At 38.7% G+C, this 18,893-nt stretch overlaps 1 protein-coding gene across 1 annotated transcript in view; it reads right to left on the reverse strand.

Moving 5' to 3' along the window:
* Nucleotides 1-7,294: 7,294 nt before the first annotated feature.
* The window catches only part of DHRSX (dehydrogenase/reductase X-linked), a 158,005-nt gene continuing 146,406 nt past the window's right edge, over nt 7,295-18,893 (reverse strand). The window contains exon 7 of the mRNA XM_065741264.1: nt 7,295-7,757. Coding sequence (XP_065597336.1) covers nt 7,560-7,757 — 198 coding nt within the window. The 3' untranslated portion in view covers nt 7,295-7,559. The remainder of the gene's footprint in view (nt 7,758-18,893) is intronic.

The following is an 18,893-nucleotide window of genomic DNA, read 5'->3' on the forward strand; positions in this document are numbered from 1 at the left end:
TATTAAACTTTAGACTGCTGCTGTGGTATACATGTTCTGGAAAATCAAGTATTTAACATTTTTAATAGTTAATGCTTTCATTAACTTTTTAATACTGTCCAACACCTTCTAAAATAATTAATGGCATCTAACCTGTCTAAATTATTTAAAAAAAAATCAAAATATAATAACCCATCTGATCTCCTTGCATATGCAATTTCTCTTCAGATGCTGTATGACCACTGTAGTTTCACTCTTTCCTGGAACACTAACTGGTAGTAAAGAAGTTCTACAAGAAGAGTGACAAATGCAGTAAAAGGTATGATGTATTAAGCACACAGGGTATGAAATGGGGTTTACAGCCCTATAAAATAGGTGGTAATACTCCTCCTCCTAACAAGCAGAGAAGCCATGAATCTTCAGCCTGATCTCAGCATCCAGGAAACAGATCCAGGAGGGCAAGAGGGAATTATGGTGTCATGATCAGAGCTGTCATGCCAAGTTGTTGCATGGGAAAACAACTTGCTTCCGTCAGTTTTAGGAGGCATCTTCCACAAGCACACAGGGACAGAGAAGCTGCTTATGGAAGAGAGAGATGAAAAATGAAGATGGGGAATTAGATTAAAAAGGAGCTCTGAGAGCCTAATTTGCTTCTCAAAATCATTGCTAGGGTCAAAGTTTGAAGCCAAGCTGCTGAGGCTTTAGCACTGTGCTGAAGTGTTGTGTAATTGAAGGAATCACTTCACCTCACAGGTGCAGAGAGATGTGTGCATTTACACAGCAAATCCTGGCTGGAATGAGAGGGAAATGTCTTCTGGGAGATTCTGTCAGAGTGATAAATAAAAGAAGTAATTGTAAAAATGAATACAATGGATGATTTGGTGAAATTATTTATATTCCAGATAAGGCAGACTTATTCTTTTATCTATGGCTTTAATTGCTGAACTATGGCATATTTTCCTGATGTCAGTGCTCAGATGCTTGATTCCTGTTACACCTCTTGAATCAACAAGCACTCTTTACTGCAGATTTAGGGCTTTAACTGTGGAAATAAATCATGATAGGAGAAATGTTCTGAGTTCTATGAGAGCATATGTCTTGAAACAAATAAAGTAGGTGGTATTTACTGGACTTTGTGGGCCTGAAAAGGGCTTAAAGCTCTACTGAGATGTTTTAGGCAAGAAGATTCATATGGCTTGGGGTGTAGGAACTGAGAAAAAATAGACCGACTAGTGTGGCTATACTACCTATCACAGAATCATGGAATTGTAGGGGTTGGAAGGGACCTCCAGAGATCGAGTTCAGCCCCCCTGCCAAAGCAGCTCCCTAGCCCAGGTTGCACAGGTAGGCATCCAGGTGGGTCTTGAACATCTCCAGAGAAGGAGACTCCACCACCTCTCTGTGCAGCTGTGCCACTGCTCCGTCACCCTCACTGTGAAGAAGTTCCCACGCACATTTGTGCAGAACTTCTTATGCTTCAGTTTGTGGCCATTTCCCCTCATCCTATCACCACACACTGCTGAGAAGAGACCAGCCTCATCCCTTTGCCTCCTGCTCCTTAGATACTTACAGATATGGATCTGATCCCCTATATATGTCAAAAATATCTTTTCAGATCCTGAAAGCAGGAAGTTGAAAAATTGTATCAGATTCACAGAGACAACAAAATGATTATAAGATAAGATATAAAACATGATTTCTAATGAAAGATTTAAAGAGCTTAATCAAGCTTGGTTATCAACAAATGCCACAAAATTACTTCTTTCATGTCAATCTAGCTCCACTGGGATCCGAACATAGATTCTTCATCCCAGCAGGTGAAAGCATAAGTGGATTAAATGAATAGATGAAAAGCTACCCCTGCCCAGATGTGAAATAAAGCTGAAGTTTTTAAACCAGGGATAATTTATGACTGGAAAAACATATCTAGGCTGAGACACTTCCCTAGAAACCTTTAAAAAAACACTTTTGACTAGAAGAGATGACCCAAATCAGAATTAGCAAATCCTTGTTGCACTGAAGATCACAAGGTAAGATTACTTAAGAAACTAGGAAAAGAAAGAATCCTAGAAATGAAAAGGTTTATTCTTAGGCAGTTAGGTTCCATTTAGAGCTGTCTGAGCCAACAAAAGCTCCACAATTTGCAGGTGCTGGAAGTTTACTTTAGGCCATTTGTCTATTTTCCCTCTGTGGTCAACATCTCCAGCAGATGACTCATTTAACACCAAAACCGGTCAGAGGAATTGTCCCTCAGAATATGTATAGCCACAGACTATATGTATAGCTCCAGTATAGCCACAAACGGAGCCTAACTGTCTGGCTATTTATCCCACTTTCAGATGATTTAATTTAAGTTAAATGAATGCTACACTCTTCTCTCAATATACTCATTTGAGTGGAATTTTTAGATTGCACTTGTTCTTAGATTAATCTCTTTGAGACAAAGAGATATTATATTTAATATATCAATGGAAGCATGAAGGTGCTTTCACTCTAGAGATAATGTTCCAAGGTATTATCAAATTTAAATGATACAAGCTTTTTATAGCTTATTCTGCTATCAAGATACATGGCTTTCTCCAGTGACTCTGGGATGTCTCATTAACTTCGGCAAGATGTACAGTGCAGTTGAGGGAAAAGTTCTCTGTAAATATTTTACATTAACTTTATTGAACATAGTCTGGGTTTTCTTCTAAAGAACTGAGGCTGACTTCAAGAGAAGTTTTCCCTGAGAAAGTAATGCAGTATTTGGGCCTTAGTTCTGTTGCAATTCTAAAAAATAGTTTGTTTTTCTCTCTTTCTTTATTAAAGTTATCTTAGATATATCATACATATTTCACATACACAGGTCAGTATGGACTATACCGTGTGTTCCGTAGACATGGGCAAGCTGAAACTAGTTTTATTACTGGTTTCAGAATAAGGAAGATAAATAGGTAAAATTAATCTGCTTTGTTGTGAAGGTACTTGAAGTCTTATTGAGGATTCAAGCAGTGCAAAGATAGAAGGTAGGCTGTTTCCTGTTCTAGCCTCTTTAGAAAATTCTTTAGAAAATATATAAGCCTGCTTATCATCATAATGTTTCTTGCTTTGCATTCTATATGTAAAGTGGTGAACATGTACAGTATCACTTAAGAAACGATACAGGCTTTCTTTTTCCCCCTGGGATTAAGTAGTCTTTCACTTTAAGGTGATTGGTTTCAGTTTGTCAAAATAAATAAAGGTCACTGCTATCTTTTGATTCTTCTGTGTCTCTTGAGTGCTTGTGTGAAAGGAATTCTTAGCTTGGCTCCATTTCCAAAAAGAGAGATGCTAACAAGCACTGATGGGTGCAGTACAGAAGCTAACAACTACACAGATCTAGAAACAGCACTCTTGGCTGCTGCTATGTTTTCCTCTTGCCAATGCTCAAGACTACTTTGCAGGCAAGCTAAGAGAAATGTGCTAAATCTCAAGCCTGCTCTAGTCTCTCAATAGACAAAGGATTCTGCTTGCTGGGACTCCCATACTGACGTCTTTGCTGACTCTTTAATAATTACAGTGACAGTGTGTTTCAATTCTGCACGCTCATCAGCCTCAAATTGTTTCACTCCTCTAAAAAATCTGATACTTGCTCATCTGTGGATTTTATTTAAAAGATCTTACAGGTGATGTGGAATATTGTTTGGTTAAGCCTTCAAATAGACATGGTAGGGGCACTCTTCAAAGTATAAATTAGAACTTGTACATATTTTTAGAACCTAGAGACTCTACCTCCAAATACTTTATCTTCTGTGTTATAAAGCATGCCTCACAGCTACTTCAGTTTATTGGTGAAGCACAGTTTTGTTTTAAAAAGGAATACAATTACCTTCAAACAGTTATTCTTAAAATGGCTTATTGTCTTGTCTGGCCTGGTATTGTGTAATACACATTTTGCATTAACCTCTTCTGCCACTGAAGATTGGTCAATGCCCTCAATGATCACAACTTTAGAATTATATCTCAGGCAACTCAGATACATATCCATGTTTTATCTGCCACAGATTTCATGTTTCACTGGGATCTGATTTTGTCTTTCTGTGGTGACTGCTGGAACATAAGGCATGCCATGGAACAAGCAAGGACACTGTCACACTTGAACTGTACAAAAGCCAAAGCTTGCATAAGCACAGCTTATTTAGGATGAGAACTTACTTAAATATCTCCCACATATTGTTGTATTTAGCCCTAATATCACACTGTGCATTTGGAAGATGCAGTAGTAATCTTGAGGGCAAGTAATAAGGTTCCTTTTTTATATGGTATACCAGTTCTCATTGTGTACCCAAGCACTTGATAGTTGAGTAAAAATTGAACAATAATTTTTAAATATTTCCAAAACATTGTGGAAGTGTGGCTAGAGGTTACACATTTAAGGCTTCAATCAATTTGGAACTCAAGGCAGGGTTTCAACTATCTTGTTTTGCGTGACCATCAGCACTTATTCTTCTAGTACGTAATTAGTTTCCCCACTGTTTGCAAATGAACCAGTTGATTAACATAAAAATTATCACTTTTCCTGAGAGACCTAGGGTACTTTGTCAACATGTTATTTATTTACTATGCAGGTTCTCTCTTTAAACAACACTGTTTAAATAGCAACAGTGCAGGTTAGGGGCTGAGCTGCTGGAAAAGAGTTCTACAGAGAGGAACCTGGGTGTCCTGGTGGGCAACAGGATGGCCATGGGCCAACAGTGTGCCCTTGTGGCCAAGAAGGTCAACGGTATCCCAGGGTGCGTTAAAAAGCACATGGCCAGGAGGTCGAGGAAAGTGATCCTCCCTCTCCCTCTCTGATTGAGGCCACATCTGGATTTTTTAATTAAATATTATTTTGGGTGAGTACTGATATGGAAATATCCATTTTAAAAGGTTAAAAGGTTAAATGGGTTATTCTCATACAAGTAGAAATAAATGCTCTTGCTTCGGACCTGAGGTAAATCTATGAATGACTTCTCTGTGACTGACCTACTTTGATTAGAAGCCTACCTGGACTCCTTGCCTATTAATGAAAAGAGATATCTTTTCATTATCTTCAGTTTTAAATTATTACTATTATTGTTATTTCAATTGTTTTTGTTGTATATATGTGTGCATCTATTGTAAGAACACAAGCTGTCTCTAAGCCATATCTCCTGTGAAGTAAAAACCAGGCTTCTCCAGTCTTCAGAAATTCTATGTTCTGGAAATGTGAAATGTCAAGGAGTTCTTAGCATTGCTGTATGCAGAGGTAAAATCATTGTCCTGCTTCTACATTGTACATATATACCTATATATCCCTAAATAGATATGCTGAGGATTAAGTTGGATTTTTGCAGCTGTCACAGGGGAGGACTCATAGTGACAAGCAAGACTATATAACAAAACTCGATTTTGCTCAAGACAAGCTCATATGCATATACGACACTAGAGTTGACACAGTTTACCACTTTTAGTTCCTAAGAAAATGCTTTTACAACTTGCTCAACTATAACTCCTAGTAATCCCTGATTTTAGGATGTGGTTTTCCCTCATTTAGGCTCAATCTGCAATCTATATTCCTGGCTCTCACTGACCATGTTTTCAATGCTGTTAAAACACATTTCGTGGGACCAATAACGAAGTGGTTCAGCTTACACTGAAAGAGTGGCTAACACTTGTTAGCATTTGCTATTTTACCAGTCCTTAAGTTACTTGAAAATGGTTGTTTAAATATTGTGCAGCTTTGATTGAGTTAATCTTGAAGGTAATTTGGATCTATCTAATTTGAGTAATCCTAGACATACTTCTAGCAGCAGTGATGCTCTGTGGGAATGCTATGGCAACATGAAAATGTTGGCTGTCTAGCAGGCTTAGTGCATCCTGTGCACGATCCGTGAATAAACAGAGAATTTTAGTTCCCAGGGTGTCAGTCTGGCACATTTCACAAACACTACATTCAGCTACCAAAAAAAAAATCAGCCAGTCATACGGAGAAAGTGCTATAGTGAGGGAGTGATAAACTTCCTGCTGCTAACTCACGTACATACTAACTCTAAGGAGACAGAAATAAACCATGCATTACTGAATCCAGAGGGGAAATTTGCTCTCCTTCAGATTTTTATTATTTTCATTCTCATCTGCTTTTCGTTGTTCATACTATTTTTTGTCTTGCCATCTCTTTGCTGTTCTACAGGCATGTCAGTATGCTTTCTTTCTGTCAGATCTGATCTCTCTCTGAACCATAGGCTGGAGATATGGTCAGTGAAGCACCAGGTTTGAGCTAAAAGCCCAAAGGGGATATTAGTCTGGGGTTCAGTGCATAGGAACACGTTCATATTGTTTATAGTCTGCTACAAATGAGAGCACAACAGTATTTTTGCATTTAGTTCTGTTATGCAGAGATTTCCAGTACACCGGAATAAATGTAAGCTTTACATCCACCTATTGCTTTCCTTCGCTGTGTATATCTTAAAGAAGGAAATGTGATGGAATTTATAGGATTGTGCTGCTTTTCCAGACAATACCTAAAATTAATGACATGGGAGAAGGCCATTAACAGCAAGAGTTCAGGTTCCCTAATCACAGAGTTCATGCTTGGAAAGTTTCTTCCACTCAGGAGAGGTGTTTGGGGGCAATTTCAAAACTTCTCAGGAAATCATTACAACACTTCATCACCTTCACTGTTAGTATGTTGAACTATTGTAAATACAGTTCTGCATTTTAGTTATTTGAGCTCGTAGAAACTCAAACTATATTGTCACATGTCAGTTTTCTTCTGTACTTCATGGATGTGAACATCTTTCTTGAATGTCATACATAGGTAAAAAGGGCAAGAAACAAGTTTACATAGGCTCAAGAGAAATGGGGACAAGTAATCTATGTCTACTGCAGAGACAACAGGCTAACTGCACCCTCTGCCACAACACACACCATCATTTTGACATTTGATCCCTTCCTCATTCTTCAGGTTCTCAATTAAACCCTCTCAACTGAAAACATTTGAATTCCACATCCTGACTTATGATTTCACATATTTTTTTTCTCATTTTCACTTAAAATCTCTAGATAAAATTCGACATATAAAACTAATTTTATGATAGAAACAACATCATGGTAATGAATGCCAAATGTCTGAATTAGAAGGAACTGACATTCAGTATAAAGAGTCTTAAAAGATTAATGAAGCTAAAGGAAAGAAGCTGCAACTTTTAAAACTGAGTATGAAAGAGTAAGCTGTATGTACAAAGGTGGTTTAAGTTCAACATGCCACAGACACACAGTGCTCACCGGGGAAAGTATTCTCTTGCTGAACAATAAATGAAAAGTCAACTCTGCACAAGGTTAAAGATTGTATTTTAATCACGGACTGAAACATCATGATTTACAAAACTGATGGTTAGATTTAAAACCAACCACGTACATCTTTCTGTGGGAATATTCCCCCCACACCCTAGCAGACTAGGGGTTTGAGTGAAGAACAGAGCTGTTCATGTTTGCCTTTGGGACTGAACGGTGATTTCCAGGATGATGACTGATGCTGCAAGAATTCACCTAAGATGCTTGCCAATGCATTTCATTTACCCAGCTGGAAGTGGCTTCTTCTAGGGAACTCTGCTGGATTCATCAGAAATCCCAACCATCTTGCAGCTTTCTGTCCAGAGACTTCTCTGCAGCTCCACATCATATGCTATGTCAGCTGATTTTGTCCTTTCCTCATTGTAAAGGTAGCAGCCGCCAACTCCTTCCATCTCAGGTGATACTGCTGCATAGATGGTTGTAGAGGCTCCTTCTTCTGGAGTCTGCAGAATAAACAGACACAAAAAACAAATTCAGGAGAGGTACAATAAAATACTTCTGTTTTGCCATAGGATCTTACCAGGGACAATCAATTTCCCCTGTTTTTCACCATAACCTCAAGCTGGTAATGATGAGAATGTAACCTATCAAACAAGCAGAGTATAGGTCCATTTTTGCCACAGCATTATTTTGTGATAAAAGCCACACAACTCTGGTCCATTTTTTCAAGACCTAGTCACGTGCAGCATACAGAATTAGTTGAGTTTTCACAGTCAGAGTTAATAAACCCAAAAGCAAACACAAATATTAAAATCCAACTGTAATTTCTTATTTATTTGTTTGTTTGTTTTGCAACGATGAAAAGGCCTGTACTCTGCCTTAAGAAGCTGAATGCTATGCTGTATGCATAATGTTTTCATTGCAACAATATGACATAAGCAAAGAATGGTAAAAACCACAACAGCAATCCAAGCAGGCAGGTAAAACAAGGAATTACATTTTATACAGAGCATAATGATCAGAGTTCTGCAGTGTTAAAAAGTAAAATAGTGTAAGATTTATGATGTCTGATATAGCATGAGTATTAAATGAACATTAACAAACGAATAGCTGAGAGAGATGACTCCTTTCATCCTGAGGATATGTAAAACATTCCCTTCCATTTTGTGTTCAGAGGGATGATACAGCTTATCACTGAATTGATTTCAGTGGCATTTATTTTGTTTCATTGGAGGGCACATTTATAACACTTTTGATATGTTTTGTTTTTATAAATGATACAGTTATGATCAGTGTCTGCTAGATAACAAGGTGTCATGTTACAATGCTTTCAGTATCATTCTATGAGTCATTAATAGATCAGTGCTGTTCATTGCTTTGTCTGCTGCACCTGACAGGATGTCTTTTCATGAAGAACTCACTTGATGAATGAGACAGTATTGAACAGGTTACTCAGTGACTAATTAAAAAAAAAATCTAACTCATTTGAAGCTTTTTGTGACAAAGTTCAGATGATTTTAAAAGGAAACAACCCATCTGTTTTCTCACTGCACACTAAATTCAGCACAATTTTTCATCAATCATTAGTTTATATGATGAATCTGACATTTGGCCTCACTTACAGTTAAATCAGAGCCATGCCAAGTCACACAATAAGGCAAGGTCTCCCAAACAGAGACCTCCCTGGATGCCACTGGGGCACAACACCCTCAGCACATCTGAGGAAAACAAGTTCCCTGCATGAATAGAGGTACATCATTACCCAAGATGTGAACTGCTGAAGAAAAACTAACTCTGCTGAGGCACTTCCACGCCCAGAGCCACATTTTGTTCCAGCACACATGTCCCACAGGTTACATGGCAAGCCCCTGTCCAAAGGTGTTTAAGTTGAAGGAAAAACTACTGACAACAATAGGCTGCTAAGAAATATAAAACCACCATACATTCCTTCAGTGGCCATGTAACACCCAGTTTAGTTTCTGCTATCAATTATCACACAAACACAGCATGTTTCATTTCAAATACTATCTAATGAATCAAGAGGATGAATCATTCTGTGGTTCTATGATCATCTATCCAGAGGACTATTCTCTTGCAAAATATCAGGCAGAATGTTACCAAAACAGTATGTTAAGTCCAGGTGACTTCTGAAGCATTTTTTAAGAAGATTGCTAAACTTGAAATATCATCTAGAGAAACCGAACTTCTACAAAGTGCTTCTTCAGTTTAGTACTCTATTGATACTACTTCACCCTTCTTTATTATATGGAAAATAGAGCTATTCACGTCCAGCAGGTTTTTTAAACAACATAAAGTTATATGCATGCATAACTCTTTGTAGGGTTAGGATAGCTCTAAAAAGTGGCTTCTACTTGTCGTCAAAAACATACAGTGGCTACTATCATAATCAGTTGTGGCCAGATATAAAATATCTTAATACTGTAAAAAAGAGCAAAGATGAATACAAGCATTCTCATTTTATTTCATCTATTCTAGATGACAGAAAAAAATACACGAAAGTTTTTAACTTTTCTGCCGTGCTTCAATTAAAAATCTAGTGACACAGATAAACCATTACTTCATGCAATGGTTCACTGGACATTATGTTCCTGACTTCAACAGCTCTCCAGCACAAACAAGTATAAATGTCAATGTCAATGACTCGCAAATCTTAATGACAGCAGCTCATAACTAAAATGCTTTTAAAAAATTGTGAATGTCTGTGGGAGGAATTCTGTGATTATGGTCTAATAAGCAGAGTCCCATCTATATGCATCTTCCCATAGTGTCAGAAATACCATGTGCTCTTGCTAATTCAGTGGTAAGGGTCTCACAGGTTATTCAAGACATCTAAAGATTTTGATTGTTTTTATATGACAGATAAATTTCACACCAAAATGTTTAACAAAGATTATACATGAATTGAAAGCCAATAGGTTTTTTTTTTTTTTTTTTCATGCAGCTGCAGTAGATCTTTACCAAACTACTTTATACTGCAAATTCTTTCTTATTCCTCAATATAAAGAAAGTACAGAAAAGTCGCAGGTGATGCTGAGTCCCCAGCTCAAGAATAACATAGAGTTGTTGTCATGGGTTCAGAGGAAGGACATGAAGGTGACCAGAGGGCTGGAACAGCTCTCCCTTGAAGACAGATGGAGGGAATTGAGCTTGTTAAGCTTGGTGAAGACAAACCTCCAAGTAGACCTAATTGAGGCCTTCCTGTACTTAAAGGTATCTTATAAACATGAAGGAGATCAACTTTTTACATGGAGAGACAGTGACAGAACAAGGGGGATCAGTTTTAAACTAAAACAGGGAGATTTAGATAGGATACTAGGAGAAAATTTTTCACACAGAGGGTGATGAGGCACTGGTGCAGGCTGCCCAGAGGAGCTGTGGGTGTCTCATCCCTGGAGGTGTTCCAGGCCAGGTTGGATGGGGCCCTGGGCAGCCTGTGCTGGTGGGGGCAGCCCTGCCCATGGCAGGGGGTTGGAACTCAATGATCTTTAATATTCCTTCCAACTCAGGATATTCTATGATTCCACGGTATACTAAATATGCTTACATGGACATCGCAAACTGTCTTATAAGCACAGTGACATCATCACCATTCATAAAGGTCAGCTTGTGTAAGTTTTCACATGATCTAATTTGTTTTTCATCCTCTGCACCATATCTAGTATGGTGAGTATAAGGTTCAGTGCAAACTTTCCATTTTCAGAGTATACGGGTAATGTACTGGGAATTTTCTACCAGCTGTTACTGACAATAATTATGTAAATGCATAGGGGAAAATATACTACAATATATCAAGTAATTAGTGTATACTAATTTAAGTTAAAGGAAAACAATATTTCCAGTGCAAATGGGAACAGAATTGCATATGCATGATTAATTAATTGTCTTATCCCATTTTCTGAGTGCTTAATTAATGCTGAAAAAAAAAAAAAAAAGTTACCTTACTCTGCTGATTTGGGATGATTTTTGTTAAAGGATGCCCTATGCCAGAAGTGCCCATTTAGCTGGGTGGATGACCTATCTGTTTTCAGAGACTGGTGACTCCACCTCTGGACCATGTTCGTACCTACTGTGAAGGCACACTACATCCACCTGTGCATAAACAGCCAAGATTCTTTTCCAAAGCTCAGGATCTATTGCACACCCACAGGTCAACAGCAGCACACACAGACACACAGGCACTTGCACAGTTCCTGCCTTTTTATGGGTGCCTGTGAAACTCACGGGAAGGAAGAAACTGGGAGCGATTTGCAGCTACTGAAGCACTTCATGAGTATCCAGACAGGGAGCAGGATTAGCTGTTCCAGCAGTGGAAGCACCACTCCTGGTTGACAACTTTCCTGGGAGTACTATATGTCTTATTTTATGTGATACCTCAGTAAAAGATGACCACCTTTCTGACTGAGATAATACCAAAAGCTACCAGTAGACAAGCAGTGAGAACAAGCACCATTCCAATCACAGGGGTAACAAAATAATGCACATTTCATATGGGTTCAGTAACATCTTGTGCATGAGTTGGTTGGACTTGTCTTAGGACAAGAGGGATTTCTATAAGTTACACAATGCTTCTTCAGCCTTCAGTTACCAATTTGTGTTAATTCTTTTTATTTTATATTGTATTTCTGTTTTCAAATTATTACAAGATTAGTATCCAAACAATTGCAATTAATATGTTTTTGCCACATATCTAAGTAGAACTGGTTTACACTTAACATTTTTCTGAATGAAATTCTGCATCTGCAATTACTTTTGTTTGTTACGGTATGGATAAAGTTGATTATGTTCATATCATTTTGCATTTAACTATTATTTTCACTATGCAAACAAAGGTGTGCATCTGACCAGCTCACTTACGTAAAATGCATTCTATATACATTGTTTTGGCATTGTTTATGCCCAAAGAAGATGCTGTTTTGAAGAAGCCTTGTTATTTCACTATTTTGTTTAAGTATTCATCAACAGTAAATGATCAACACAGAATAACTTTTTTTCAGTATGAAATGGAACGCTCTGTTCTGTGCAAAACTGGGATAGATACCAAAAAAATGTGGTTTTTTTTCTCTTAAAGACTTACCATTTAACACATTTTTAAGTGCCATGTAATCTTGTCAGAACTAGGTGCCAGCGCTCACAAAATGTGTTAGCTGATGATGGTCAGCCATGTCATCATCAAATGTCACATCCATTTCATTTGCCTACAACAGCACAACAGCTTAACTCTTTGGAAATCATGTGCCTGCATCAGTTACATATGATGGCAGTACATAACCCCCATACTCATCCCGTTCTGCCCGCATCTGGATTCAAAGTTCTGGGCAGACAGTACTATTACAGATCTCCAGGCTGCATGGTATGACCATTGGAAGCCACAGGAAATTTGATGGGAAACAAAGCTAATAAGCTCCTGTGGCTCCTTTTCTGAAATCCACCCACTTTCCCAGTAATAATCTTAGTGTCTACAGGCAATTAATGAGAGCCTTGCAATGTGTCTTAAATGCAATGATGAATTGTTTAAATGGATTAAATTCATATACTTCAAATAGTATTGATTGATAGAGTTGGCCATATGACTGAAAAAGCAAGAGGGATACAGAACTTTGTGTCAGAAGGGTAGGACTATCATTCTGGAATAGCTTCACCCACTGCTCCCTCATCCTAGTCAATCACTTGATAGTATTTGGTTCATATTTAATGACTTGAGGATGTTGCCATCATGAGAGATGGTAGATGAGAGGGTTGAGAAAGAGAATGAAAAGCAGGAAGCAGCTGGCAAATTGACTGACATTGCTGTTGCATTTGGAGGTAAAGGAATAAGGAGACAAACAGGCAGATGTACACTCAGGTCTGTCTGGCATGCTGGTAAATGACATAATGCAGAGGTAAAACATGTTAAAACACCTTTACCCATACATTTTGCATTATAGTAAACACTGGTGGAAAATCTCTCAACACAAGTACTAAACAGGTTGGTGAAGAGACATTCATCCACACTAGTTTCATAATACCTTGTGCTCACACTGATTACATCATTCAGTTTTCAGTTAATATGGAAAATCTGCTCATGGGATGATGAGCTAAAGGGACACTCAGTTCTTCTGCAGGGAGCTTCAAAGTGTTTAGTTTATAGCCTCTCTTTTCTAAACAGGTAAGCTCTCACCAGACCATTCCTGGCTCAGGTAACAAGAAGAAATGCTTCTAGATAGCAACATGTTTTCCAGATTCCAGTTATAAAGACATAGCAAGCACTAAATAAGTCACTACATAAACCTGGACACTTGGGTATTTTTGCCAAGGTTACTTTGCTTTTCTTACTGAATGTAGCTCATTCTGGTAATGCTTTTGCAAATGTTGGTATTCTGCTGACTTGCCTCTGTACTGAAAACCTGAATATACAATTCACCAGATGGATCATCTGGGATCACTGAGCAGTACTGCCAATACACATAGTGGGGTTTATTAACAGGAAGGAGAACATGAGATTACTGCTACTTAGTTTAGAAAACTCATTTACCTACTTGCTGGCAGTTAATAGAGGGGTGAGATCCAGTCAGCCTTAATGCCTCATTTGATTCTCAAGAATTAAGGCAAAGCACAACATGGAATAGTTTAAAAACTGCTGAAAATGGGAAAGCTGGCATAGTGCTCCCATGAATATTAAGGCATAAAAGCAAACTGAGAAACAAATTACCTGTGTTCCAGGTAGCACTGATTACCATGATCTGTGAACTACTCAATCAATGCAAAAAACAGGTTACTTAAGGATGCAAGACTCAGTGAAATAGTGAAAGCTGCTCTGAAGTCACAGGGTATAGGCTAAGCACTCTCAACACTCTTTTCGTAACTTCAGCAGTGTCTAAAATTCCTAAAGCAATCACCGCTTTGGAAATTTAAGCTGAAACTAATCAGCTAAAAAGTATAAACTGAAACACTGAGTACTGAAAGCAAAGGGTAGAATAGAAGCCATTACAAAGGTGTAAGGTGTGCTCAGCAATCTTTGGTAAATGATGTGTAGCAACTGGATGTAAGTACCGATAACACCTGTGGCCAGGATTGACTGACAGATCTCCAGGATGTCAACACCACCAGAGGTCTGCAGCACAGCTTTTGAGAGTACTCTGCCATCACTAAATGTCCTCGTTGCCAACTGTGTTGTCTGTCTTCCTATTCTTTCCTATATAGCTCACTATTATTCCCTGCCTATCTGATTTCTGCCTTGATTACAGACCCAAACGAGATAGAGATGTTTTGTTGAATATACAGCTGTGGGACTGAGTCACTGACATCAAACTAATTTCTCCTCAGCCCATAACTTGCAAATTCAAGCCATAATACATCTCTGGATTTAATCTTTAAAAGAGTCGGTAACTACAAACAGAAATGGCAGGGGTAAAATGTGGAGCCTCTCTCCTGTCAATGTTGTGGCTCTATAGAAATCATTTTGAAATAAGGATATTAATTTATAAGAGAAGGCAAAACACTGATGAATTAAGAACAGAAAGCAGTTTTCAAACTGAAAAAAAAATGTTGAAGGAAAGGAGCTTTTATGATATAAAAAATTCATACCAGTTCTGAGAAAGAGAGGTTTTCCCTGAGCACCCTATCATGAGCTGCTATGAAGGAAAGAAGCAGAGATACCTGGCAAATAGACGCAAGAGTATCGAATCCTGAATCTCATTCCCTCGCTATTGAAACTGAATTTCCTGGAAAGACATTTCCAAAAAATCTGGGTACACCGAGAGGCTCAGAAGCCCCTCCTCATCTTCACAACAAGCCCTATGTAGGTGGCTGAGAAGCCTAGAGACAAAGTGGAAATAAGAAACCCCCCTGGCTGGACTGGGGTCACACTGCTGGGCTCAGCCTTTGGCTCGGCAGCCCAAGATGCAGGCAGGGATTTAGGCCCGAATGCCTGATTTCCAGTGAATCTTTGGATGGTGTCATCGGTGGAAGGTTTCACTTTGGTTTTTTTTGTGTCACAGCAATGCTTTCCGAGAAATCTGCTTTGCTGGAAAGTCGCCAAGCGGCTCTGCTGTGAAGCCCTGGGATGGCTCTTCTGTCAGACTCAAAACACGAGCAAAGGTTTACTGAGGACAACGGCAGCTACAGCCCTGAGCCCGCCTCTGCCAATGCAGCTGCTTCAGACTGAGCAGGACCTCGCGTGTCACCTCAAGTAGCATCAGATGCTTATGCTGTCAGGCAGCTGAACAAAGCCCCTGTTGGCTGGCCAGCTTTCTGGGCCCCATTGAAGAAATCTACATTGGCTGCAAATATCAGCTTCAACACTGAAATCACTTGCAGATGCCTAAATGAACAAAAATAAATCTAGATGTCTTAATTTCAAATGGAATCTCTCTGAACTAGGAGTGCAACATTGCCCCAGTGATTTGAGTGAGCTTTTTTTTTTTTTTTTGATTCACACTTTGCATTTTCTAAGCTGTTGGAATGAAGAACCAGAAGAAAAATGTTTAATTTTAAGCAGTTTTCAAACCTGAAGCGAGAATTCAACTTTACATAACTGCAGGGAGTTGAAATTTCAGGTCAAAGTCATTAATCAGAACGGAATCCTTTGTTCATTTTGTCAAGTGCACTGAGGAAGCTTACTCTGCCTGCATGTTGATTTCTAAGCTCGCTTTGCAGCAGACAGCAAGGTCTTCAAAGTCAGAAATGAGACACCACTGTAGCCATTCAAGTTACATTACACTTGTTACTTTCCTGAGCTCAGTAATAGCAAGCCAAGTTTGACAAATAGGACCTTGTTGCCCCAGGCACTGTATGAGCATCCAGCAGAGACAGCCACTAGCTGGAAGAACACTTGGTCCATGAAATAAGGCAGGGGACAGCAGAAGGAAAAAGCCAACAGAGTTCACAAAATGCTGAAGATGCTTCCGGGTGCATGGCACTCCATCTGGAAAGCAAGTGATGCCCAGGAAGTACCTAGTGCTGAGCATGCGCTTAAATCACTCTGAATTATCCTGAGTACATTCACATAATCTGATATTTTCTGCAGTATCTCTATGAACAGATTGCCAGAGTGATCTACTGGTCAGGAAAAATCTTAATCCTGGTGCACTAGACTGGCTACTAGACTAGACTGGCTACTAGTGCTCTAGACTGTTACTCAGTCCTTGCGCTGTAAAGCCAAAAGAACCAGTTTCTTTGTTTATCACCAGTTCTATGGCCATAATTACAGTATCATGTGAGCAATTCAATATAATCTTCTTCATTCCAAGATGAAGACTGATCTATTATTAAGTAAGAATACTTAATTACAACTTAGTATTCACGCTAGAAAAAGCTAGGGAACCATCTTGTTATTTTTATTAGCTATGCAAGGCTTTAGCTCTGCTGGGTTTTGAACTATTACTATCTGTGAAATATAAATTAGAATGTAAGACTGCTCCTCCCTCCAGCAGCGCCCTTACAGAAGCAACCTTTTTGATAGGTAGTGGCTGGAACATCTGCCTCATTTAATAACATGCAACCAATTTCTTTTAGTTGGAAACACAATTTAAATATGAATCAAGATGTAAATAGATCAAAATTAAAGAGGACTTACAACAACAAACAACCACGAAAGCTTTAAAGCTTGAACTCCCTGATGCATTTATCTCATACAGCACATGGGTCATCTGCAGTTTGCTGAATTCTTACAAAAGAGGACAGCTTTTGGGGAACAACAAAGAAAAGCACACAGAAGTATGTTTACATTTGAAATGGCAGCTACCTTTTTAAGCAGATGTAGACAGTGGAAGATGCAGCAATGCTTCAACTGTTGAAGATGATGGTCCTGGGTGTGTATACTTTTGAAGAACTTATTTTCTTGCCCAAAGGCTAATGCAAAATAAGTGTCTTGGCTTTTGCAGAAAACAAAGCTTTTGAGCATAAGGTACACAGTTATTTCTGACATGTAGACCCCTACCTTTACTTTAATCTTATACTTGCTGTTTAGTGCTTTACGAATCACTCTGTCCTTTTATGAAAATGGAAGATGACTATCATCAACTTTACAAATTTTTTATCAGGACTGCTAATTCTTTTTTACTGCTTACAAACACATTGGACAGAAGAGGATGGAACTTAAAGAACCACAACACAGAAATCCTTTACAAGCTATGATGAGATCAAATAAAGACTGTACAGAGCACAGATGAAATGAGATAAACCCAAATTAAACAGACTAACATCTATTTCACAGGTTCACATCTCTAGAAGGGATACAGAACGGTCCTGAGCCCAGTACAGTTATAGAAACCAAGGATTTTCCAAGGCTTCTGCTTACACTGAAGCTGTGGTGAGAAGGTGCAAGTCCCTTCCTGGGTAAGTACAACAGAGAATTTTTCCCAAGATGTTATCAAAGGCATGAACCAGGCAGGGCCAGTGCTTGTGCTAGCAAAGGTAAGGAGCAGAAAAGGTAAAGCACACAGCTGTCTGCAGGCCCCATTTCCCATTCTCTGGCACAGCTCATGAGGAGAAGGTAGAAGAGGGTAGATGGGGAAAGGTGTTTTTAGCTTGCTTTTAGTTCTAGAGCAGTCTGTTAGTAATAGGCGACAGATTATATTAATCTCCGGGTGGTAAATTTGTTTTGCTCCTGATAGTAACTGGTGAGCCACCTCTCTGTCCTCATATCTAAATTCACAAGCCCTTTTTCACTGTATTTTCTCTCCCCTTCCTTTTGAGGAGGAGGACAGGGGAGCAGTGTGGTGGAGCTGAGCTGCCCATCACTGTGAAACTGCCAGAGGCTCCCCAGCATAGCTGGCATCTGTGTCCTCAGAGGCAGCTGAAAGAGACATATCACCCAGCAGCACCTGTCCTGGGTCGCAGACATCACTTCCTTTCTGCTTTCACTGATTCTGAGTCTTGTGCAGGACTGACATGAGATATTCCTGCAAGAGCCTGTTCTGGCTGAAGGAAGAAGTTTCAAGCAGATATCTAAATGCTATTTAGAACTGTAGAATCACCAAGGCTGGAAAATACCTACAATACAATCCAGTCCTACTGTCCACATATCACCAATATTTTCCATTAAACCATGTTGCTGAGTACATCTACATGGCTCTTTAAATGTTTTTTTTTTTTTTTTAGCACTGTCCATGCCCCGACTGGTCTGAGTTTCTTTTTTCAGAACTGTTAAGAGCATTTAAATGATAATTTTACAATATTTCCTAAACTAGGAAGTAGAAAAGGAAAAAAACCTAAACTGGAAGACAAACAGAGGGGGGTGAGAAGGAAAGGGATTTTGTTCTGCAAATTGATGATTCCTGTAATTCCAGTTGTTGTCAACTTCAGCATTTAATCTGGAACAATAAACTGAAAAATATATAATCAAGTGAGTTATTTATTACAAAGAAGGAAAACAAGAAGAGTAGACTTCTATAGAAATTTTAGAATGTAAATAAGTGAGAGTGGCTCAGATTTTCTTTCTGACACAAATAGTAAACAGAATCAGTAAATAATTACAGATTACACATCCTCTGTTTTGATGAAAAATATGTCTCCAATAAGTTCGAGATATTCCCGTTGAAGTAATAAAATCCTTTAAAAATGTCAGTTCTCTTCATTTTAATTGCACTCATCTTTTACCTGATAGCAGCTTATAAAATAAAGCACTACTCATCTCATAA

This window comes from Cyrtonyx montezumae, unplaced genomic scaffold (assembly GCF_038088225.1).
Source record: "Cyrtonyx montezumae isolate F1298 unplaced genomic scaffold, pur_monq_1.0 scaffold_3, whole genome shotgun sequence".
Taxonomy (NCBI): domain Eukaryota; kingdom Metazoa; phylum Chordata; class Aves; order Galliformes; family Odontophoridae; genus Cyrtonyx; species Cyrtonyx montezumae.